This window comes from Dasypus novemcinctus, chromosome 21, assembly GCF_030445035.2.
Source record: "Dasypus novemcinctus isolate mDasNov1 chromosome 21, mDasNov1.1.hap2, whole genome shotgun sequence".
Lineage (NCBI taxonomy): Eukaryota > Metazoa > Chordata > Mammalia > Cingulata > Dasypodidae > Dasypus > Dasypus novemcinctus.
The window spans coordinates 24,448,389-24,467,938 of NC_080693.1; the positions used below are offsets into that span (position 1 = coordinate 24,448,389).

The window sequence follows — 19,550 nt, forward strand, 5'->3', positions numbered from 1 at the left end:
AGTTATTGCTTTAGCTAGAACTTCCAGTACAACGTTGAATAACAGGCAACAGTGGGCATCCTTGTCTTGCTCCTTACCTTAGAGGGAAAGCTGTCAGTCTTTCACCATTGAGTGTGGTGTTAGCAATGGGTTTTTCTTAGATGCCCTTAATCATGTTGAAGACGTCTCCCTTCTACTCTGCTCCTAGTTTTTTTAGTGTTTTTATCAAGAAAGAAGGAGGTCTCTATTCCTAGTTTTGTAAATGTTTTGTCAAATGCCTTTTCTGCTTCAACTGAGATGACTGTGTGGTTTTTTCCTTTGTTAACAGCGATAGGATGGCTCCCTGAAGCTGTGACCCTACCCATGGGACCCCTCTCCTTTCCCACAGATGCCAGCTTCCACCTTGGCTCTGGGGAGAAGCTAGTGCCTTCTCTAGGACAGCTTCTTTCTTTTTAAAAAAAGATTTATTTTTTATTTCTCTCCCCTTCCCCCCTAGTTGTCTGCTTTCTGTGTCCATTCGCTGTGTGTTCTTCTATGACCGCTTCTATCCTTATCAGCGGCACTGGGTCAGCGGCACCAAGAATCTGTTTCTTTTTGTTGCGTCATCTTGTTGTATCAGCTCTCCGTGTGCGCAGCGCCATTCTTGGGCAGGCTGCACTTTCTTTCACCCTGGGGGGCTCTCCTTACAGGGCGCACTCCTTGCGCATGGGGCTCCTCTACACGGGGGTCACCCCTGCATGGCAGGGCACTCCTTGTGCGCATCAGCACTGCACGTGGGCCAGCTCACCACACGGGTCAAGGTTTGAACCACGGACCTCCCATGTGGTAGGCAGATGCCCTACCCATTGGGCCAACTCCGCTTCCCTAGGACAGCTTTTAAGACAAGCAGAGTTGACGTACCTAACAACAAGATTTGGAAAAGGGAGGAGCGTGGATAGATCCTATTCCTCCCTCTGCAAAGGCTGGGCCAGCCCCCACAGCTCGCCATGCCCAAGCATTCAAATTCTTCTCATCTGCTGCCCTTTAGTGAGGCTTGAGGCCCAACACAGTCCATGAGGGTTGTGGTGGTTTATAACCCAGAAAAACATTCTTAAAGTTAATCCAGTCGTGGATGTGAAACCGTTATAAGTAGGGCTTTCTGATGAAGTAACTTCAGTTATGGTGTGGCCTATCTCAATCAGGATGGGTCTTAGTCCTAGTACTGGAGTCTTTTATAAGTAAAATGAAATTGAGACAGAAAGCCACAGGAAGAAGCTACACGTCACTGGACCCTGGAGGGGAGACACCAGGAGATGCCACTATGTACGCCTTGCCATGTGACAAGCTAAGGACTAAGGATCGTCAGTAGCTAGCCCCAGAATACCAGTCTTCAGGTAGAAAACATTGCTTTGATGACACCTTGATTTGGACCTTTTCCCAGCCTCAAACCATGCATGGATCGTCAGTAGCTAGCCCCAGAATACCAGTCTTCAGGTAGAAAACATTGCTTTGATGACACCTTGATTTGGACCTTTTCCCAGCCTCAAACCATGAATCAATTCCCATTGTTTAACCCAACCCATTTCATGATATTTGCCTGAGCAGCTTAGGAAACTAAAGCTGGTCAAGGCCAGCGAGACCTCAAGTTCGGAAAAATGGGAGGGTATAGCAGAAAAAGGAACCAGGCATTTCCAAACCTGCTTTGTTATTAACTAGCTATGAGCTCAGGCAAGTCAGTTAAACCTAGCTTATCCTGCTCTCCACTCACTTAGATATATATACTAGTCCTAATACACCTCACTGGCTGACTCAAGATCCCAGCCTGTCTCTTAACTGAGTTGATAGGCTATAGTTTCTGGCCACTCTGGGCTGAAAGAAAGTAGGGTGCTGGCTCTTAACGTCTCATCAAGACAGACGTGTTTTTGTGTGATCAATGTATCTTTAAAAGAAATAAAAATTTTTTAAAAAAGATGTTTTGGGAGCAAGGGATCGCACTGGGTGGGTGAGATGAAAACAAGTGGAGGCAAGAGACTGTCCTTCCCACCCGGGATAAGCCCCCTCTACACGGCGGACTAGCCCTTGGTTCAGCTTTTAGGGCTGGGCTCATTCCTAAAGGTTTCAGTGAAACCCTGGCAATGGGCAGCCCTAGAAGAAAACCCACTCAGCCTGGAGGTTTCTGAGCAAACTTAGGAAAAAAAAAACAGGCAAGCAGTACATACTAGTGAAACAGTATGCCAGGTAGCAAATTCTCCATTTGAGCAAGTACAAAGTAGCATCTTGACCAAATAGCATATAAACAAGGTTGAAAAGGAGGCCCAGGAGTCAACCAACTTCCTCCTGGAGTCCCATGGGAAAAGCTGCTGCAACGCCAAACTCTGTAGGCATCTCCTTGTCAAGGGACTGGAAATGAGCCCAGCAGCTATTGCTGTCTCTTCATGGGCCTGGTCCCTGCTCTCCTGGATACAGTGTGGTAACATTCAGTGAATAACAAACTACCACGTGGGACCCTGCAGCGAGGCTCCACCCCCAGCCTTCAACTGCCTGAACAATTGACAGAACAGTCTTGATATAAATCCAGGAGTGTTCAGCTGGAAAGAAACAGAAATCACTGGGGCACCAAATACAAGACCATCCTTGCTTTAACCAGAGTAGCTCTACCTGTCATGTTTTAGAGATTGGGGGTTCCCATACAAGATTTCATTTGAACAAAATGGCCTGCTAAATGTTTAAACCTCTGATGGTTGGGGAAGATGCTGGGTGTTACACAACACTGCTACCTGAGAGATTTAGTTTCCTTCCCAACCGCTCTGGCAACCCAGCTAGGCATACATAACATGTCTCTTGGTCAGCTTTTAAGTCAGTTTAAAAGAAAATCTCCAGGGAGCAGATGTTGCTCAATGGTTGAACATCTTCCAATGTATGAAGTTCTGGGTTCAGTCCCCGGTAGGTACAAAAAGAAAAATTCCACTACAACTAACAGTAGATAGTCCTGCCCATATAGTAACTGACAGAAGAAACTTGTGAAAATGTAACCTCCTTTTATTTCTTAATCACTTAGGAATTTAATTCATTTATGCTATTTTCTTCTACTTAAGAGTTTTAAAACTGTAAACACTATATGTTATAATCAAACAGTATTCAGAACTGGTGTTCACACAGATTCCCAGTTTACACATTCCTCAAGCCCGGTCTACCAAACATCCACACCTTCCCAGTAGCGTCAACCCAAAATATGAGGAGAGAAGCCCGGATCCAAATAACACCTAGTCCCAGAATGACAAATGTCATGAAAGGTAGCACAGTTCAGAGAACCACTGTAGGACCCACTGCAGTTACTCCATGACCTAGCAAACTCCCTTCCCTCAAGTCCTGGTCCTTCCTCCCAGAGGGTCCAGGCCGTTCTCTGGTTGTTCCAACTCACAGCTAAGAGTGGAAACCAGTACCAAGAATCAGTATGAGAACACCCATTTGGCAATAAGACATCTCCTGAGGTCACCTGAATCTTCTTTGTCCCTTTCCACAGCTGCGGTCCAAAGTCACGTCCCACAGAGCAGAAGTGACATTTGAATCCGGCTCTGGGTGCTCCAGGTTGTTTCACAGGATGGCAGGAACCCAATAAAGCAACCGCAAACCTTTTTTTTTCTGTGAAATTTATTGTTTCCACATTAAAAGATTTTTTTTTTTGAGGGGAAGTATTATTTTTTTTTTTTTAACCACATGATGATCCTATACAACTGCCCAGAGTAGGACACCATCGTAAGTCATTAACATGCCATATGAGTTCTGAATAAATAAAAGCTACAAAGCCCAAGTTATATACAAATATCTTAGGCTATCAATAATGTTTACAAACCTATGTACAATAAAACAAATGTAAACAGTAAATGCAGCATGAGAGTAATCAAAGGATGCACAGGGACAACCACTTACAATCAGTGTGCCCCCCAGGAGTCAGCACCAGCCAGCCCCTCAAATCAGGCCACTCAGCCCTTCCTAACACAACTGGACTGGCCCTCAGAAGACAAACAAAAGTGCTCTGAAGATGTCATTTTAACTGAAGGACTGGAAAACTGGCAAGGAAGTTGCAAGCCCCCTCCCCCTGAGTCTGAGGGACACAGAGGAGGAGACATCACAGAAGCACAGCCCTGCATGTGCCCAGGCCCCAGGGGCTCCTGCTTTCTGGGGCTCAGACAGGAATTCTGCTGCTATGGGAGGCAAGTCTGAAGAATGATAAATGCTTGAGTAAAAATGAGAAGATGCAGAAAATGTTTCCTAATTCAGTGAGCTTCCTAACCTGTTGCCAGAAACAGGTCCTAATTGTGAGGGGTGGAGTTGTGGGGTGGGGGGCACATGATCATAAGCACTGAATATGCTTGGGTGGGAGCTCAGGAGGGCACACGTTGACCTGATTGGGAGAGAACTTCTAGAAGATTTGCAATGTCCTAAACACAACTAAATCTTATATCAGTACAGCAGGATGGGGCTACGGGGCAGGTGTGATGAATAGGTACTTCTGCATCCAGTGACCAAGTAATACAGGGATGTATCACCTTGTGACCCACAAAAGTGCAATCATGTGAAACCAACGGCACTACGGCGAGAAGAGAAAATAGCCAGTATTGATATCGCGCAGTCCTGGGGCTAGGCAGGGCCCAGAAGCCGCCACCGCATGCAGCCTGCCACCTGCCCACCATGGCGGGGCAGACGAGGGGCACGGGGCGGTGCCCAGGCACCCGGGCGAGGCATGGGTGTCCTGGGTGGTTGGGGGAGGGCAGAAGCCCCCACCTGGAGGCCGGGCACTCACACACTGAGAGGCAGCATACCCGGTGCTGATGATGGGCGAGAGGAGCCCAGGCCAGGAGGAGGAGGAGGAGCTGGGTCAAAGCCGTTTACTGCCCTGTGGGGGTGACCAAAGCAGAGGGGGGAGAGAGGGAGAGAAAGAGAGACTGTCATTTAAAATCACTCTACACACAGCAAGAAATTCACGTGCTTTCTAAAACTCTTCCTGGCCCACAGCAGAATCCTAAGGCCAAGTTAAGTGGTTGTCTATAAAGCATCAGTTGGTTAGGGCACTGAGAAGTCGGTAAGTAGTCCTGGGGAATAAGATCACGTGATCCCTTGTGGGCAACTTCATCTTACAGGCCACTGCTGCCACAGCCCTCATTTTTCCCCACAGAGCAGGCCTAAATGACTGACAGTAGGGAAATGGTACAACTAAGTGATGAAATATTAGATAGCTATTAACACATTTCACAGAATTTTCTAACAGGAAAACATTCAGAATGTAGGTAATGCTAAGTAGAAACTGTGTATGTTCATTCAATGATATGAAAAAAGAATAGTATCTATTCTAGATTCCAAACCAAAGCCCCTTATATAGACATTATTATCTGTATAGCTAAGTCTTAATATATTATACCCACACCTAAATATCAAATATATTCTAGAAGGGAAATTTAATAAGTCACGTTTCTTCCCTCTAGATTGTGTATAAATTTTGTTTACTTCTTTATATGTTTTTTATTATTTTCTAAACCTACAGTGAACATCAATGTCTTAATAAGAGGGGAAGAAACTTCTTAGCACTGTTTAGCAAGCAAAGTTAGATGGGTATGCTTTCTGCAGACTCATGAGCAACAAGACCAGCCCAGCACAAAAGCCTGCAGCCAGGACCCAGCACCCCAGGGCCCAGCAATGTGGAGAGCCCCACCCTGCCCCAGCCACTGGGAGTGGAGCCATGGGAAGCAGCAAGGGCATGAGTACAAGGCCTGGAACCCCTCTCAGGAGGCAACTTCTGCCTTTCCATACAGAAACACTTTCTAGGAAAATTTGTCCCACTAGCCATTTGGAAGGTGCAGCCAAATGCAAGGGCTGCACTTCAACACATCTGTCCATCACTGCCCACCACCTGCTCATTGGAGAGTCTGGCAAGTTGAACAGACTCCAATAGAGAGGTTCCCTTTAAAAAAAAAAAAAACTGCAGACACATGCACACCCCACAAAGACAACTATTTTCATACACTGAAGAGGGAAGTACAACCTCATAGAAAAATAAGCATGCAAAGAGACTTGAAAAATGATCCCTGACTACTTTGAAGAAATAGAGTTAATGTCTAAATCTATGGGACTCAATCCCTGTGTGGTGGTTTGAAGCCGTATATACCCCAGAAAAAAACATGTTCTTAAATCTAATCCATTCCTATGGGTGTGACCCCATTGTAACTAGGGCCTTTTGATGAGGTTACTTCAGTTACGGTGTGGCCACCTTAATTGGGATGGGTCTTAATCCTATTACTGGAGTCTTTTATAAACGGAATGAATTCAGACATGAGGAGAAAGCAAGATGCTGAAATCAATGAAATCTGGAAGAAAAAGGAGAGACCAACAGATGTTGCTATGTCTTGCCATGTGAAAGAGGAGCCAAAGATCACCAGCAGTTGGGGAGAAAGCACCACCTTGATGTGCCCTGATTTGGACTTCTTCCTAGCCTCAAAACCATAAGCTGATAAATTCCCATTTTTAATCTACCCATTTCATGGCATTACTTTGAGCAGCCTAGGAAACTAAAACACCCTGGGTGAAGAAACTAACCTCAAAGTATATATTTCTAGTTTGAAATCAAGCCACCCACATATTGACCAAGAGCAACAGGAGGGTAGCTCTGACAAATGTAATTTTCTCCCTGTTGTACATTTTCTTACCTCAGTGATGAACAGCCTGGATTATACCACAGGTGTTTTTAAGTTTCCCTCTTCTTTTGGGGCTGGGAGAGATCTAACTTTTGAGTGCTATTACATTGAAAATGCTAAATCATCTTCCCCAACTCTCCCAAGGCCTGTGCCTCTCCTAGTGGCAGGGGACTATACCCTTTTTGCCATTGTAGCCGTCATAAATATACCTTTTGTCATTTGTCACTGGGCTAGTCACAGAGTCTCCAATGCCTGTTTCTCCTAGAAACCTCCAGGAGACACGGGCAGGACTCACAAATGGTCTCTGCTGTCAAAGTGTACACCCAGGCTGCCTGCCCTCACAGAGGACGGCAGCACAGCTAAGTGGACTACTGCTACTCCCTGCCGCAGGAGCACTATCAGAAGCCAAGAAGAATTTGGCATCTGTTCTGCAGAGGCTTGCCAAGGCAGCAACTGTGAAGACAGCTCTATATGTGGGTTTAGGGCTAAGATTCTAGCATTCTCAAGCTCAATGGAACTTTAAAGAACATCAAATTCATCCCCACTGTTACACTGATAAGAAAGCCAAGGCAAGAGAAGGCCCAGTTATTAATCTGAGCTTACCCAGTGAGCCTGTCAATGAAGGAGTCAGGCCCACAGCCTGTACCCAGATCCCCAGACTATTACCCTTCCCCAAGCTCCTCCTGGTCACAGTGCACTCACCAGCCCTCAAGTAAGCAACCACTTTGGTGCACCCCAAGGAAGCTCTACCAGGAAAAATAACTGGTGCAATCCAGGATATAAAGGAAGAACAAGAAACCAGATAAGTAATAGTCTCTGTGTGGATAGAAATGGGAACTCCTGATTAGAAGGTGTGTAGAGAGTAACCAATCTGCTAGGGTTCCACCTAGCACCCTCCCCTGAGTCAAGAAGTAGCAAGTAAAAGATCAGTGGGAGAGGAAAGCGGACTTGGCCCAGTGGTTAGGGCATCCATCTACCACATGGGAGGTCCAAGGTTCAAACCCCGGGGCCTCCTTGACCTGTGTGGAGCTGGCCCACACGCAGTGCTGATGCGGCGCAAGGAGTGCCCTGCCACGCAGGGGTGTCCCCCGCGTAGGGGAGCCCCACGCACAAGGAGTGCGCCCCGTAAGGAGAGCCGCCCAGTGCGAAAGAAAGTGCAGCCTGCCCAAGAATGGCGCCGCACACACGGAGAACTGATGCAGCAAGATGATGCAACAAAAAGAGACACAGATTCCTGTGCCGCTGACAACAACAGAAGCGGACAAAGAAGAATACGCAGCAAATGGACACAGAACAGACAACTTGGTGGGGGGGGGGGGAGAGAAATAAATTTTAAAAATAAAAAAAAAAGATTAGTGGGAGAATAAAGCTGACCCCCAAACTGGGATTATAAGTCTGGTGAAGACCTTCAGGGAACTATAAAGTTGTACAATGGGTTTCCAAAGAACACCTCTATACTCCCGTTGGGTTTCAGGGAGTAGTAAGAACCAAAAGGAAATGCCTCAGTGGACAACACAGGACTAAGTGGAGAGAATAGGCAGAGATGAAGATACACAGATCTGGGAATCATCTAGTCAAAGAAGTCCCAGAAACTATGAAATTTCATGGTCTTACCACCAAAATCTATCTAGAGTCTAAAAAAATGGAGACTCAAGCTAAGAAAATGTGCTACGGTCAGTTGTAAAATGTCAATAGAAGAAGTGAAAAAGGGAAAAGAACAAATGCATTTGTTTAGAAACTAGTCAGGAGGACAATAAATCTAATGTGATAGAAATAAAGGATGAAAACTCTAAATCTGTCAAAGAAGCAAGGATGGGCACATCTGAGAAGGCAGTAGAATGAGGATGAGGGTGGGCCACAGTAAATTTGGAAGGGTAAGTGGTCACATTCCAAACCCCCAATTTCCCTATTAAATAGACAAATGGAAGCTCAGAGTACCTACAGCCAGCTCCAGTCCTGAGGCCTGGCTCTGCAAGCCGGAATGCATCTCTCAAATGTTAAGTAGCTCTTATACTCATGTCCCCATCTACCATCCCCATTTGGGAATAAAGGGTAAGCGAAGAGTGTGGGCAACCCCACACGGCCAGACTCCACCATCATTAGTGACAGATTTGAGAAAAGAGAAGAACACAGGTAACTCTGTGACCAGACAGTGACTCTCAGCCCCTACCCAACTCCTGATGTCTCAATGCAGCCCCCTACCTTATGTACGGATGCCAAGAGGCATGCTATTCACAACTGACTCAGGACCACTGCAACTCATTTTATTTTGAACAGCTGAACTAATAATAATGGCATAGAGCCAAGTAAACAGAAATTTGAATGTTCACAAATGGGCTGTAAGTTGATTAAAGCTGAGTCAGCCCCATGCAGTTAGTAAAACCAGTTCCAGTTAATGTGTCTTCCACCACACACCATTATTGAGAAAGGATGAAAAAAGAGCACAGCAAACAAATTTAGTTACCCATGAACAACGTGGGAAATATGACTTTTTCTTGCCTAATAAAAAAAAGGAAAAAAACATTAAACAGTAACACAAATACTATTTTCACACTATGCCCTAAAATTAGCCCATGCCCACCTACACACAGCCCAAAAGAAATCAGACTACCTTACAAAAATAGGGCAAGTGATACATAAGAAACTCAAAGAGAAGTTATAGAGAAAAATGAATGTTTCTGAAAGAACTCGTGACTATACTACATACCAAATTTGTATATTTTTAGATGAGTGATATGAAAGGTTATTAATGGTTGAAGGAAACAGAGCAAGACCTGGGAAATAGGCACAGTAACCCACCTTTTACAGACTAGCAGAAGTTATCAGAGATAAGATAAAATCCATGAAAGCTTCAGAAAACAGAATTTACAGCGTATTCTGAAACCCATAAAGTAATATACCTAACTAACGTATACTGCTCTATGTGGTAAAGCCTCATTTTTATCTGAAGATGCTGAGGAGGGTGAGAGGATGGGGTGTACAATGTACACTCCTATACACCTGCACATATACAAACCTACTCTGATTAACAGTCTCCCCTGAATGATTCTCCTATCAGTCTCTAGTAATGCTAGTAAAGCTATAATGACTATGCTCCAGTTCCTTGGGAGAGGTAAGGCAGGCAAGATCTAGAGCCAAAGCCTTTTTAAATGGAGTGTTTCGTTTCACACTGAAACTACAAGCCACACTTCTAAGCTTCTACAAGGACTACCTTTTTTTTTTTCAACCTGTCTTAATGGAACTGGGAGTTGGGATATCTTCCCGCAACCTTTTGCAGCTGGTACATATCATCTTGATTTTTATCTAGTCAAAAGATCAGCAGGAAGAAAGGCCAGAAGTAAAAAGGCAGGCCAGAAGGAAGCCAAACCAAAGCAAAGCAGCAAGTGAGAACACAGCAAAACCCACAAAAAAGTTATCTTCAGGAGCATGACAACTAGACATAGATAAGCAATAGTAACTTAATATTTCAGAGTGCATATACAATCCAATTCTCATATAAACTAAACACCTGAGAAAAGGCCAGCACACAAAAACACATTTAATTCTTAATAGAAATAAATAGTACAATACACTATTTAAACCAAAACTAAATATATGTAAAACTATTTCCACTGGGAAGTACATTTCCAGTCTCAATTCTGGAAATAAAGCCTACTCTGCATCTAAAACGCTCCTCAGGGGACAGGGGTAGAGTTAAATGCCTAGAGCAGACCCTCCTGGCTTTAGGATGCACTGAATTCAGGTTACACTGTACTCTCCACATCTCCCTAAGGGTGGGTTCATCTCGGGGCAATCACTTCCCTGGTGCATCAGGAGTCAAGTGGAAGTCGGTCTCCAAAGAAGACAGGAGCAGTATGCCCCTGAACTGACAAAGTATATCTCCCCGCCTCATGACCATTCTTAAGGACTTTCTACATACAAAAGCATCTGTCCAAGCAATCCATTTATGGTTCAGGACTGTTCTCACTAGAAGTGATTACAAGTTGCATGGAAAACTAGGCAGTGTTTCTAACACTCATAAAGACTACCCCTAAAATTTTTCTGTATCTGTTTATCCCATTTACTATTACAGGTTAAAAATAGGAGAACTTCTCAAGTTTACCTGAAAATTCTTAAACCTGAGGAAAATTAATTTATACTTACCTCATCTGAGGAACTCCAACAGTTAGAAAAAAAGTTTTTATTTTATTTACTGATATTTTTAAATGTGCTTTTAATAGAATATTAATGAAACATGTATAGTCCCATGCAGAATTCCCTTAAGGGAGAAAGATAAACCAAAATACTCCATTCTATGAGGATGGACAATAAAAGATTTTTTAGAGTACACTATGTATCAAATCAGGTCCTCCATAAACATCCCATAGTTACTGATGAAAGTAGAAAATACAAGCTCCTTTATAAAATTATGAAAATTTCAAAACCTGTATCTGCATTGCTTTTGCAGGAAAACAAGAAGGAGCTGCCTCTACTATCAAAGCACAGACAGTAGAAGGGCTCATGGGTGTTTCAGTTGCTGTTCCAACAGCAGCTACGTTTGGAGACAGGGTCAGCATTTTCAGAACACAGGTCCTAACTAGGATTAAATAAAATGAGGCAGAACAATATGTACAGACATATTATTCATAATCTAAGTCATGATAGACATGTTACAGAGCAATACTTAAAGTATAATCCCATAAAGTATGTAGTTAAAGAGCCTCAGGCAGATGCATAAAAATATGATTTTGCATGCCTAGGCGTAACTATAAGGATGCCAGAAGAATGGGAAAACATTTACTTTGTAATATATATTTCTGTACCACCTGCTATTTTTACAATGAGGATGTATGACTGCTTCAATCTTAAGACCTTTTTTCCTTTAATTCTCAATTCCCCTGAAAAAGCCTTTATATCAAACAAAAGTAGTATTTCCTAATCTATAATTGACCCAGTGTCTAAATACTTATGGGCCTTATCTTTTTCTAAAATCTGCTGCAGAGTTTGCATACACATAATTGCAGTATTCTCTTCTAGCCTTAATACATATTTGCCAAAAAAAGTCCACTAGCATGAACACCTTAAGAACAGTGACTATATGGTGTTCCCCTTTAATCTCCCAAGGCTAGCAGGGCTGCCGTTCAAGAGTCTACTTCCCAAAACAGATGCTCAGACCTAGGGTTCCTATGCAACAGACTCCACAAGGACTAAGGACAACAACAGATTTCATGTCCCCTAAGATGTGAATGATAACAAGCTTCAAGTAAGTTTATCACAGAGTTTACATGTTCAAAGCTTCAAAAAGAACACTTAATAATCTACAACGTCACTACTCAAAAAATTATTTAAAATTTCTAGTACTTACCCTTTGTCGAAGAAAGAGGTATGCCCTGAACGAGAGAATTTTGTGCCATTGCTATTTATCACCCCACAGTTAACATTCCCTGAAATATAAGATTTTCGTGATGCTTGGTCCTTTGCAAAATTCCTACAGGCTGCTAATTTGGATTCTAAAGCCTACAAAAGGAAGAGAAAATGATTTGGTTGTCAAAACAGTAGTTACACACAAATTTGCATTTCAAAAGATTTCTATTTCAAGACTCATACATCACTCTCATTTGAAAATGGAGTCTATTTATACATAATCAACCACCTTTCTAGTAGAAAGAGAGCATTTATACTGACTTCTTGAGCTCAGAATACTTTACTTATTCCTCTCAGTATTACTGTGGGATGCAGATATAATCCTCACCTTACAACTAAGAAAAATGTGGCACAGTTAGGTAGAGACAGATCCCAGGTCCCTTGGCCCTATCCATTGTTTCTTAGTTGTGACTGCTTGTTGGTTATTTGGTGTGTGAGTATATGTTTGTAGGAACAAACACTACAAACAATTCAAAAACATTGCTTAATTTTTTTAATGCAGTCAATTCTCTGTATAGGCCTCTCAGTTTATTTTTTTCTACTGCATCAACATGGATGAAAGCATTTATAATACCTTAAATTTTAATACATAAAATTAAAGCAAATTTATTTCTCAGAATACACATGTAAAATGGTTGATACCCTTTGTCTATAATTAAATAATTCACCTGAAAATGATAAAACTCCCTTAGCATTAACCTCTAAACTGGGTGCCTTTCCTCACACCTGTCACCAAAACACAAGGCAAGGCCAGACTACAAAAGAAAGAGAACGAGAGTTTCTCCTCTATCATACAGACATTACCTACTCCCCCTTTGGCCAAATCAAGGAGGGAAAAGAAAGGAGAATATAATCCATTGCAAAAAAAAAAAGGAATATGACCAAAAATAAAGTCCATTCCTATTATCCATGATGCTAAGGGGCTAGGAATGTGCAAGTTAAATCCACAGATAACAAATACTTCACTTTGAAAATTTATTTGAACCTTCCTCCCCCATAATTTCAAAAAGAGCTATTAAGAAACAGCAACAAAGTTTTTTCTCTTTTCCTTCTTCCCTAAACTAAAAATACAATAAGCCAGTAAAATAACAGAAGGAAGGAAGAAAGGTAATGACCTTGTGGGATAAGCCTCTGAATAAGCATTATTTCAGCAATTTGTTAAACATACACATTCATTGGAAAATGAAAACTACTCATTTCCTATATTAAAGGCAGTCATTCATTCATTCAAATATATGCTGAGTATCTATCACACAGCAGGCATAAATTATGTTTAAGGTGTGTGGCAGTTTAATATCATTTATGAATTCCAAAGAGAGATACTGATTATATTTGTAAACTGGTCAGTTCCTCTGGGTGTGAGCTCCTTTGATTACATTAGATTTGGCTGAGATGTCTTTGATTCCATTATGGCAAGATGAGGGCTTTGATTCAACCACTTCACTAGGGCATGCAGGGTTGAGTCCCCACCCCCCTGGTGGGGATAAAAGAGACTCTTAGACGAAACAGACACACAGAGAAATGAGATATACAGGACAACAGAGGAATAGAGACAGCTCCATAGATATGGCAGAGGCCCTGAGAAGAGAGATTAGCCTTGATAGTCTACAGCTGACCTTGTGAAGAGACCAGAGCAGCTGAGCCCAGAAAGAAACAAGTCCCAGGGAGAGAGACAAGCCTTATGCCAGCCTATAGCTGAGACTGGAAAAACCTGGGACCACAGAGCCTTAAAAGGAAAAAGGCAGGCTGAAACTCGCAGACATCACCTGCCATCTTGCTTCAACACCTGGCCAATGACTTTGGGTGAGAAAGTACCTCTTATGGTACCTTGAGTTTGACTCTTTAGGGCCTTATGACTGCAAGCTTCTACCCCAAATAAATACCCTTTATAAAAGTCAACAGAGGGAAGTGGACTTGGCCCGGTGGTTAGGGCGTCCGCCTACCACATGGGAGGTCCACGGTTCAAACCCCAGGCCTCCTTGACCCGTGTGCAGCTGGCCCATGCGCAGAGCTGATGAGCGCAAGGAGTGTCCTGCCACGCAGGGGTGTCCCCCGCGTAGGGGAGCCCCACGCACAAGGAGTGCGCCCCGTAAGGAGAGCCACCCAGTGCGAAAGAAAGTGCAGCCTGCCCAGGAATGGCGCCGCCCACACGGAGAGCTGACGCTACAAGATGATGCAGCAAAAAGGGACACAGATTCCCGTGCCGCTGACAACAACAGAAGCGAACAAAGAAGAAAACGCAGCAATGTGGACACAGAGAACAGACAACTGGGGGGGGAGGGGAGAGAAATAAAAACTAATAATAAAAAAAAAAAAAAAGAAAGAAAGATGATTTAAAAATATATATATATAAAAAAAAAGTCAACAGAGTTCTGGTATTTTTCATCAGCAGCCCTTTTGGTTGACTAACACAAGGTGTCAGTGAGACATTCAAGTGCAAATAGTGGGTCTAGCATCCAGGGGAAAAGGGTAGTCTAGAGATAAAGATTTAGGAGAAATCCATGTCAATTAGTGAGGAAAGCATGGTTGTGAATAGTGAATCAGAAAATCAAGGACAAAACTCTGAATAAAACCAGTACTGAAGAGGGGGGAGGGGAAGAACTAACAAAGATGACTAAGAAGGAATGGACAGAAAGGGAGGAAGCAGACCATGACATGGCATCAGAGAAGCAGAGAAAGGAAAGAATTAAAAATAAAAAATAAAAATTGAACATTGTAAATAAAATTAGCAGCCATTGTATTTGATAGCACTGAGATCATCATTTGAACAGTTTTAGCAGGGTACACAGGGCTAGAACCCAAACTAGAATGACTGGGGAGAGCACAGGTAGTCAAAAATGCTAATGACAAATGTAGATGTTTTCAAAAAGCTTGGCTGTGAAGGAAAGAGGATGATGGCTAAAGAGTGATGTAGGTGGGAATAGATGTGGCTCAAGCAGTTAAGCACCTGCTTCCCACATGGGAGGTCCTGGGTTTGGTTCCCAGAACCTCCTAAAAAAAAAAAAACAACAAGAAAAAACCAACTCAGGGAAGCCGATGTGGCTCAGTGGTTAAGTGCTGCCTTCCCACACATAAGGTCCCATGTTCAATCCCATGCCCCTGGTACCTCAAAAAAAAAAAAAAGTGATATAGGGTGAAAGGAAAGAATAACTACTCTTATATTGGCTTTTTAAGATTTAAAAATTTTTGAAATATATAGTATGTAATACACAAATATTACATATAAATTATATACAATGTGTAATACATGAATATTACATTAAACATTAACATACATATATGTTAACATATATATGAATAATAAATCAGAGAGAGGCTGAAGATACAGGTGAAATAAAGGATGAGAAGGCTGGAAGGAATGGAATCCAAAAGCACAGAGGGAAAAATGAGCCATGGACAGGAATATGATACTTTTACCACTGAGACAAGAAGGAAGAACAGCTACAAAGGTAATTTTAGGGGGGTAATGACAAAAGGTCAGAGAGGAAATCAAGGAAGTTTAAATCAAAGGATCTTGATTTGTCACAGGATGGAAGCATGAGGATGGGGCTTCCAGTTCAAGTCAATGAACTAAGTATTGTAAAGAAGTATAAAATGAAATATTCATAAAAGCATGGAGCAGCGGGTGGATAACAGGAGACTGAAGATTTTGATGAAATTTTAGAAGACTGTCAGCTGAATGGATAAACTACAGAAGGACTCCAAATTTAACTTTTCATGCACTATTTCTAAAAAAATTACTTAAGGATATACTAAAGCAAAACAAACAATGAAGAAAGAAGATGACATGAGATCTAAAAATAAACAAAACTAAACCAAGAGTATAAAGAAGAGAAATTCAAAAGTGAGAACTTTGCAGCAGCCCAAGAAGCATATTAAAGCATTCAGTTAAAAGTGTGAAGAAGCTGAATGATATGAGGGATATAGCCAAAAAAGTACATATTCCTTCTTTCCACAAAAAAGGCCATTAGAGACACTGGGAAAAAGAAAAAGGCATAAAAGTCAGCTATGATATAAATACAAAGCAAACTAAAATCTGATATGATTTTGAGTAAATGATACTTCAAGAACAAAATGTTTGCAACATTTATCTTTTGAGTGGGAAAAATATAAGGATCTAAAAGTCCAATTCCTCCTCTGATTGTACAGAAAATAATATTTATATGGGCATAATATTGTTTAAGTGCTGTTGACTAATTTTCAGTTTTCACAATCAACCAATACAGAATACAAGAGAGAGAAAGTGTGTGTAAGAAAGTACAGAGAGTTGAGACTAATAAATTCAGAAACAGAGGTTTAAGCATAATGGAAAAACAAAAAAATAAATTGAGGTGAGCTAAATTTCTCATTTTTGCTTAACACTGATAAATCAATATGCAGAAAAATAAGTGCTTTGAGTTACAGAGGCAAATACCACAACTCTTGAAACAAGAGGACTGAAAAAATAGTTATCCTAGGAGTGGGGAAAGATTACTCTATGTACTTTATGACTAATTTACACACATTTCTTTTTACAGTAACTTCAAAATGCATATTCAGAATTAATCTGATGGTGAGAACATAATTTTATGAACCAAAAGAGGTAAGACCTTGTGTCTTGACCTCCCATTTCTTCTTTATAGAAAGTAAAATTCAATTTCCACTTTTTTCAGAAAGAATCTCAAACGAAAAAACACGGGGCGGTGGAGAATGGGAAGTTGCAACAGGCAAGGTTATTGAAAAAAGAGGTAAAGGTAAGGAGAAGAAGGAAAGGAAGCAAACTGATGCTAGAAATGCTGACTTCATAGTAGCCTAAGTCCACGTGGCTGCATACCTGATGACTGATCCAGACTGTAGGTCTTCATCACAGCCAAAGAGGTTGTGAAGTCAACGGTGACAGTGGAAGGGATCAGTGTGTCACAGATGAATATGAAGAATGTGAAAAACAGGAGATAGCTCATATTTAAAAAACAAAAAACAAAACAAAGAAACCTGCCCAGGTGTCCATCAACTGAAGAACGGATAAACAAACGATGGTGTTTACACACAATGGAGTATTATGCAGCTATAAGAAGAAACGAAGTCATGAAGCATATGACAACAAGGATGAAACTGAAGGGAAACAGACTTTGGCCCAGTGGTTAGGGCGTCCATCTACCGCATGGGAGGCCGGCGGTTCAAGCCCCGGGCCTCCTTGACCCGTGTGGAGCTGGCCCATGCGCAGTGCTGATGCGCGCAAGGAGTGCCGTGCTACACAGGGGTGTCCCCCCGCGTAGGGGAGCCCCACGCGCAAAGAGTGCGCCCATAAGGAGAGCCGCCCAGCGCGAAGGAGGGAGCAGCCTGCCCAGGAATGGCGCCGCCCACACTTCCCGAGCTGCTGACGACAACAGAAGCGGACAAAGAAACAAGACGCAGCAAAAAGACACAGAAAACAGACAACCGGGGGAGGGGAGGGGAATTAAATAAATAAAAAATAAATCTTAAAAAAAAAAAAAAAAGGATGAAACTGAAGGACATTATGTTGAGTGAAGCAAGGCATACAAGAACAAATATTGTATGACTCTGCACTATTATAAACTAAATACATTGTGTAAACTCATGGAGTTAATAACTATAATATGGGTGACCAGAACATTAGAATGAGGTTAGAGAATGGAAAGCTGAGAGGTAACTTGTACAGAACTGGTTTAAAATGTTGTATGTTAATCTTTGGAAATGAATAGAAAAGGTGAAAGTACAACATAATGTTGCAATTAGCAGAGATATTATATGGGTTATAACAGTGGTTGAAAGGAAAAATCTAAGGTCATGTATATTACTAAAAGGAAAGCTAAAAAAAATGTAACATGGGACTGTATAGCAGAGTAAAACCTCATGTGAAACATGCGGGAAAAAAATGCTTACTCTTGGTAAGGTCAAAAAGTTGGTATTCAGAGTGAAAATGTGAATAACCAGAAAAATGAGTTTACTATTTCAAAAGCCAAACTGTTCTGGGATACAAGGTTAGAGCCAAGGAGAAGGCACTGAAGTTGAGGTGACCAAGGAACAGTAAGACCAGGGCAAGATCAAGGGTAGAAAGTGATGCCATAAGCCAATGCTAAAGTCCTATGAAACAAAAAAATCAAGCAATGACAGGAAGACAGGAGGTAGCAGGAAAATAAAAGAATGAGACAGTGGTATAAAACACATAGCTGGCCTCATAGGAAGTATCTTAGACAAAGATGGAGGAGTCATGATAGAAACAGCAACGGGGAACACAAAGAATACCCAAGTCTTAACTTAAGAGTGCAGGGCATGGATCTTCCAGAGAGGTGGACACAAGTCCAAGCCCTGGAGGTACTTATCTGGACCAATCTCAGCATGTCACTGGGTGTGCTTTCGCTTTTTCTCAGCTCAATTTCAGTCTTTACCACAGGAAGGTATCCTTTTTTTTTTCCTCTCTTCAAATTAAGAAATAATTTAATACTTACTTATTTATACCTAGAGATAAGAATTGAATGCTTACCCCTACTTTCCGTAAGAGGTCTCCCACAATGTTTAGAGCTGATATCCTTGCAGAAGGAGTTAGTGGACTGGTACCAAAACCATTTGGTATAGCTAGAGAAAAATAAAAGGTGAATGATTATACTTGTAGGTCCCTTTACATCTGGGTTTTGTTGTTGATGTTAGAATGTAGTATACTCTCCATGCAAAATCAATACAGTATTGAAAACAATGGATAAAGTATAGAGTGGAACTACTATAAGTACAGTTAACCATCCTCCAATTGATGGATATTTAGATTATACCCAATTTTTCATTATTATGAATAATGCTACAAGGATAAATATCTTTAAACATATATCCTTTAGGAGAAGACTCCTAAAAATAGAATTACTAGGTCAGAGGATATGCCAATTTTTTTCCATCTTAACTGATACTGCCAAAATGCTCCCCAAAAAGATTATGCCAATATCAGCACTCTGTATGGCAGTGCCCTCAATAATAATGGATATCATCAGGGTTTTTTTTTTTTCAATTTGGTAGGCATGTTGTTTTAATTATTTACTTTCATAATCAGTCATGTGAATCTCTTTGTACAGAAATCATCTGTTCGTTCTGTTTTTTCTACTACCCTTTAATCAATCTGAGAGGGCTCTATACATTAAAGCACATTCACCCTGGTCTTTTATGTATGTGGCATAGCCCAATGTGACAATTAACTTTTTAAGATTTTTTTCTATCCTCCCCACCGCCGTTGTGTTTTGCACTCGCTGTCTGCTCTGTGTCCATTCGCTGCACGGTCTCCGTGCTTGTCTTCTCTTTAGGAGGCTCCAGGTACTGATCCCAGGACCTTTCGATGTGGGAGAGAGGCACTCAATCACTTGAGCCACTTCAGCTCCCCTGGTTTGCTGCATCTTCCATTGTCCCTCTTCTGTGTCTCCTTTGTTGCATCACCTTGTTGAGCCTGCTCTCTGCACCACGCAGCTCACTTTCACCAGAAGGCCCCAGAAATCGAACCTGGGACCTCCCATTTGGTAG

The 19,550-nt window shown here is 41.9% G+C and overlaps 1 protein-coding gene across 4 annotated transcripts in view; it reads right to left on the minus strand.

Annotated features, from left to right (window-relative positions):
• Positions 1 to 2,192: 2,192 nt before the first annotated feature.
• NDEL1 (nudE neurodevelopment protein 1 like 1) overlaps positions 2,193 to 19,550 on the minus strand; it is a 59,826-nt gene continuing 42,468 nt past the window's right edge. For 2 of the 4 annotated variants that reach the window (XM_058283504.2, XM_058283503.2), the window contains exons 7-9: positions 18,535 to 18,626; positions 11,992 to 12,143; positions 3,592 to 4,855 (exon numbers count right to left, since the gene is read on the minus strand). In XM_058283504.2, coding sequence (XP_058139487.1) covers positions 4,759 to 4,855; positions 11,992 to 12,143; positions 18,535 to 18,626 — 341 coding nt within the window. In that variant the 3' untranslated portion in view covers positions 3,592 to 4,758. Of the gene's footprint in view, positions 4,856 to 9,111; positions 9,147 to 11,991; positions 12,144 to 18,534; positions 18,627 to 19,550 lie in introns of all 4 variants that reach the window. The other 2 variants (XM_058283506.2, XM_058283505.2) reach the window with 2 other exon arrangements.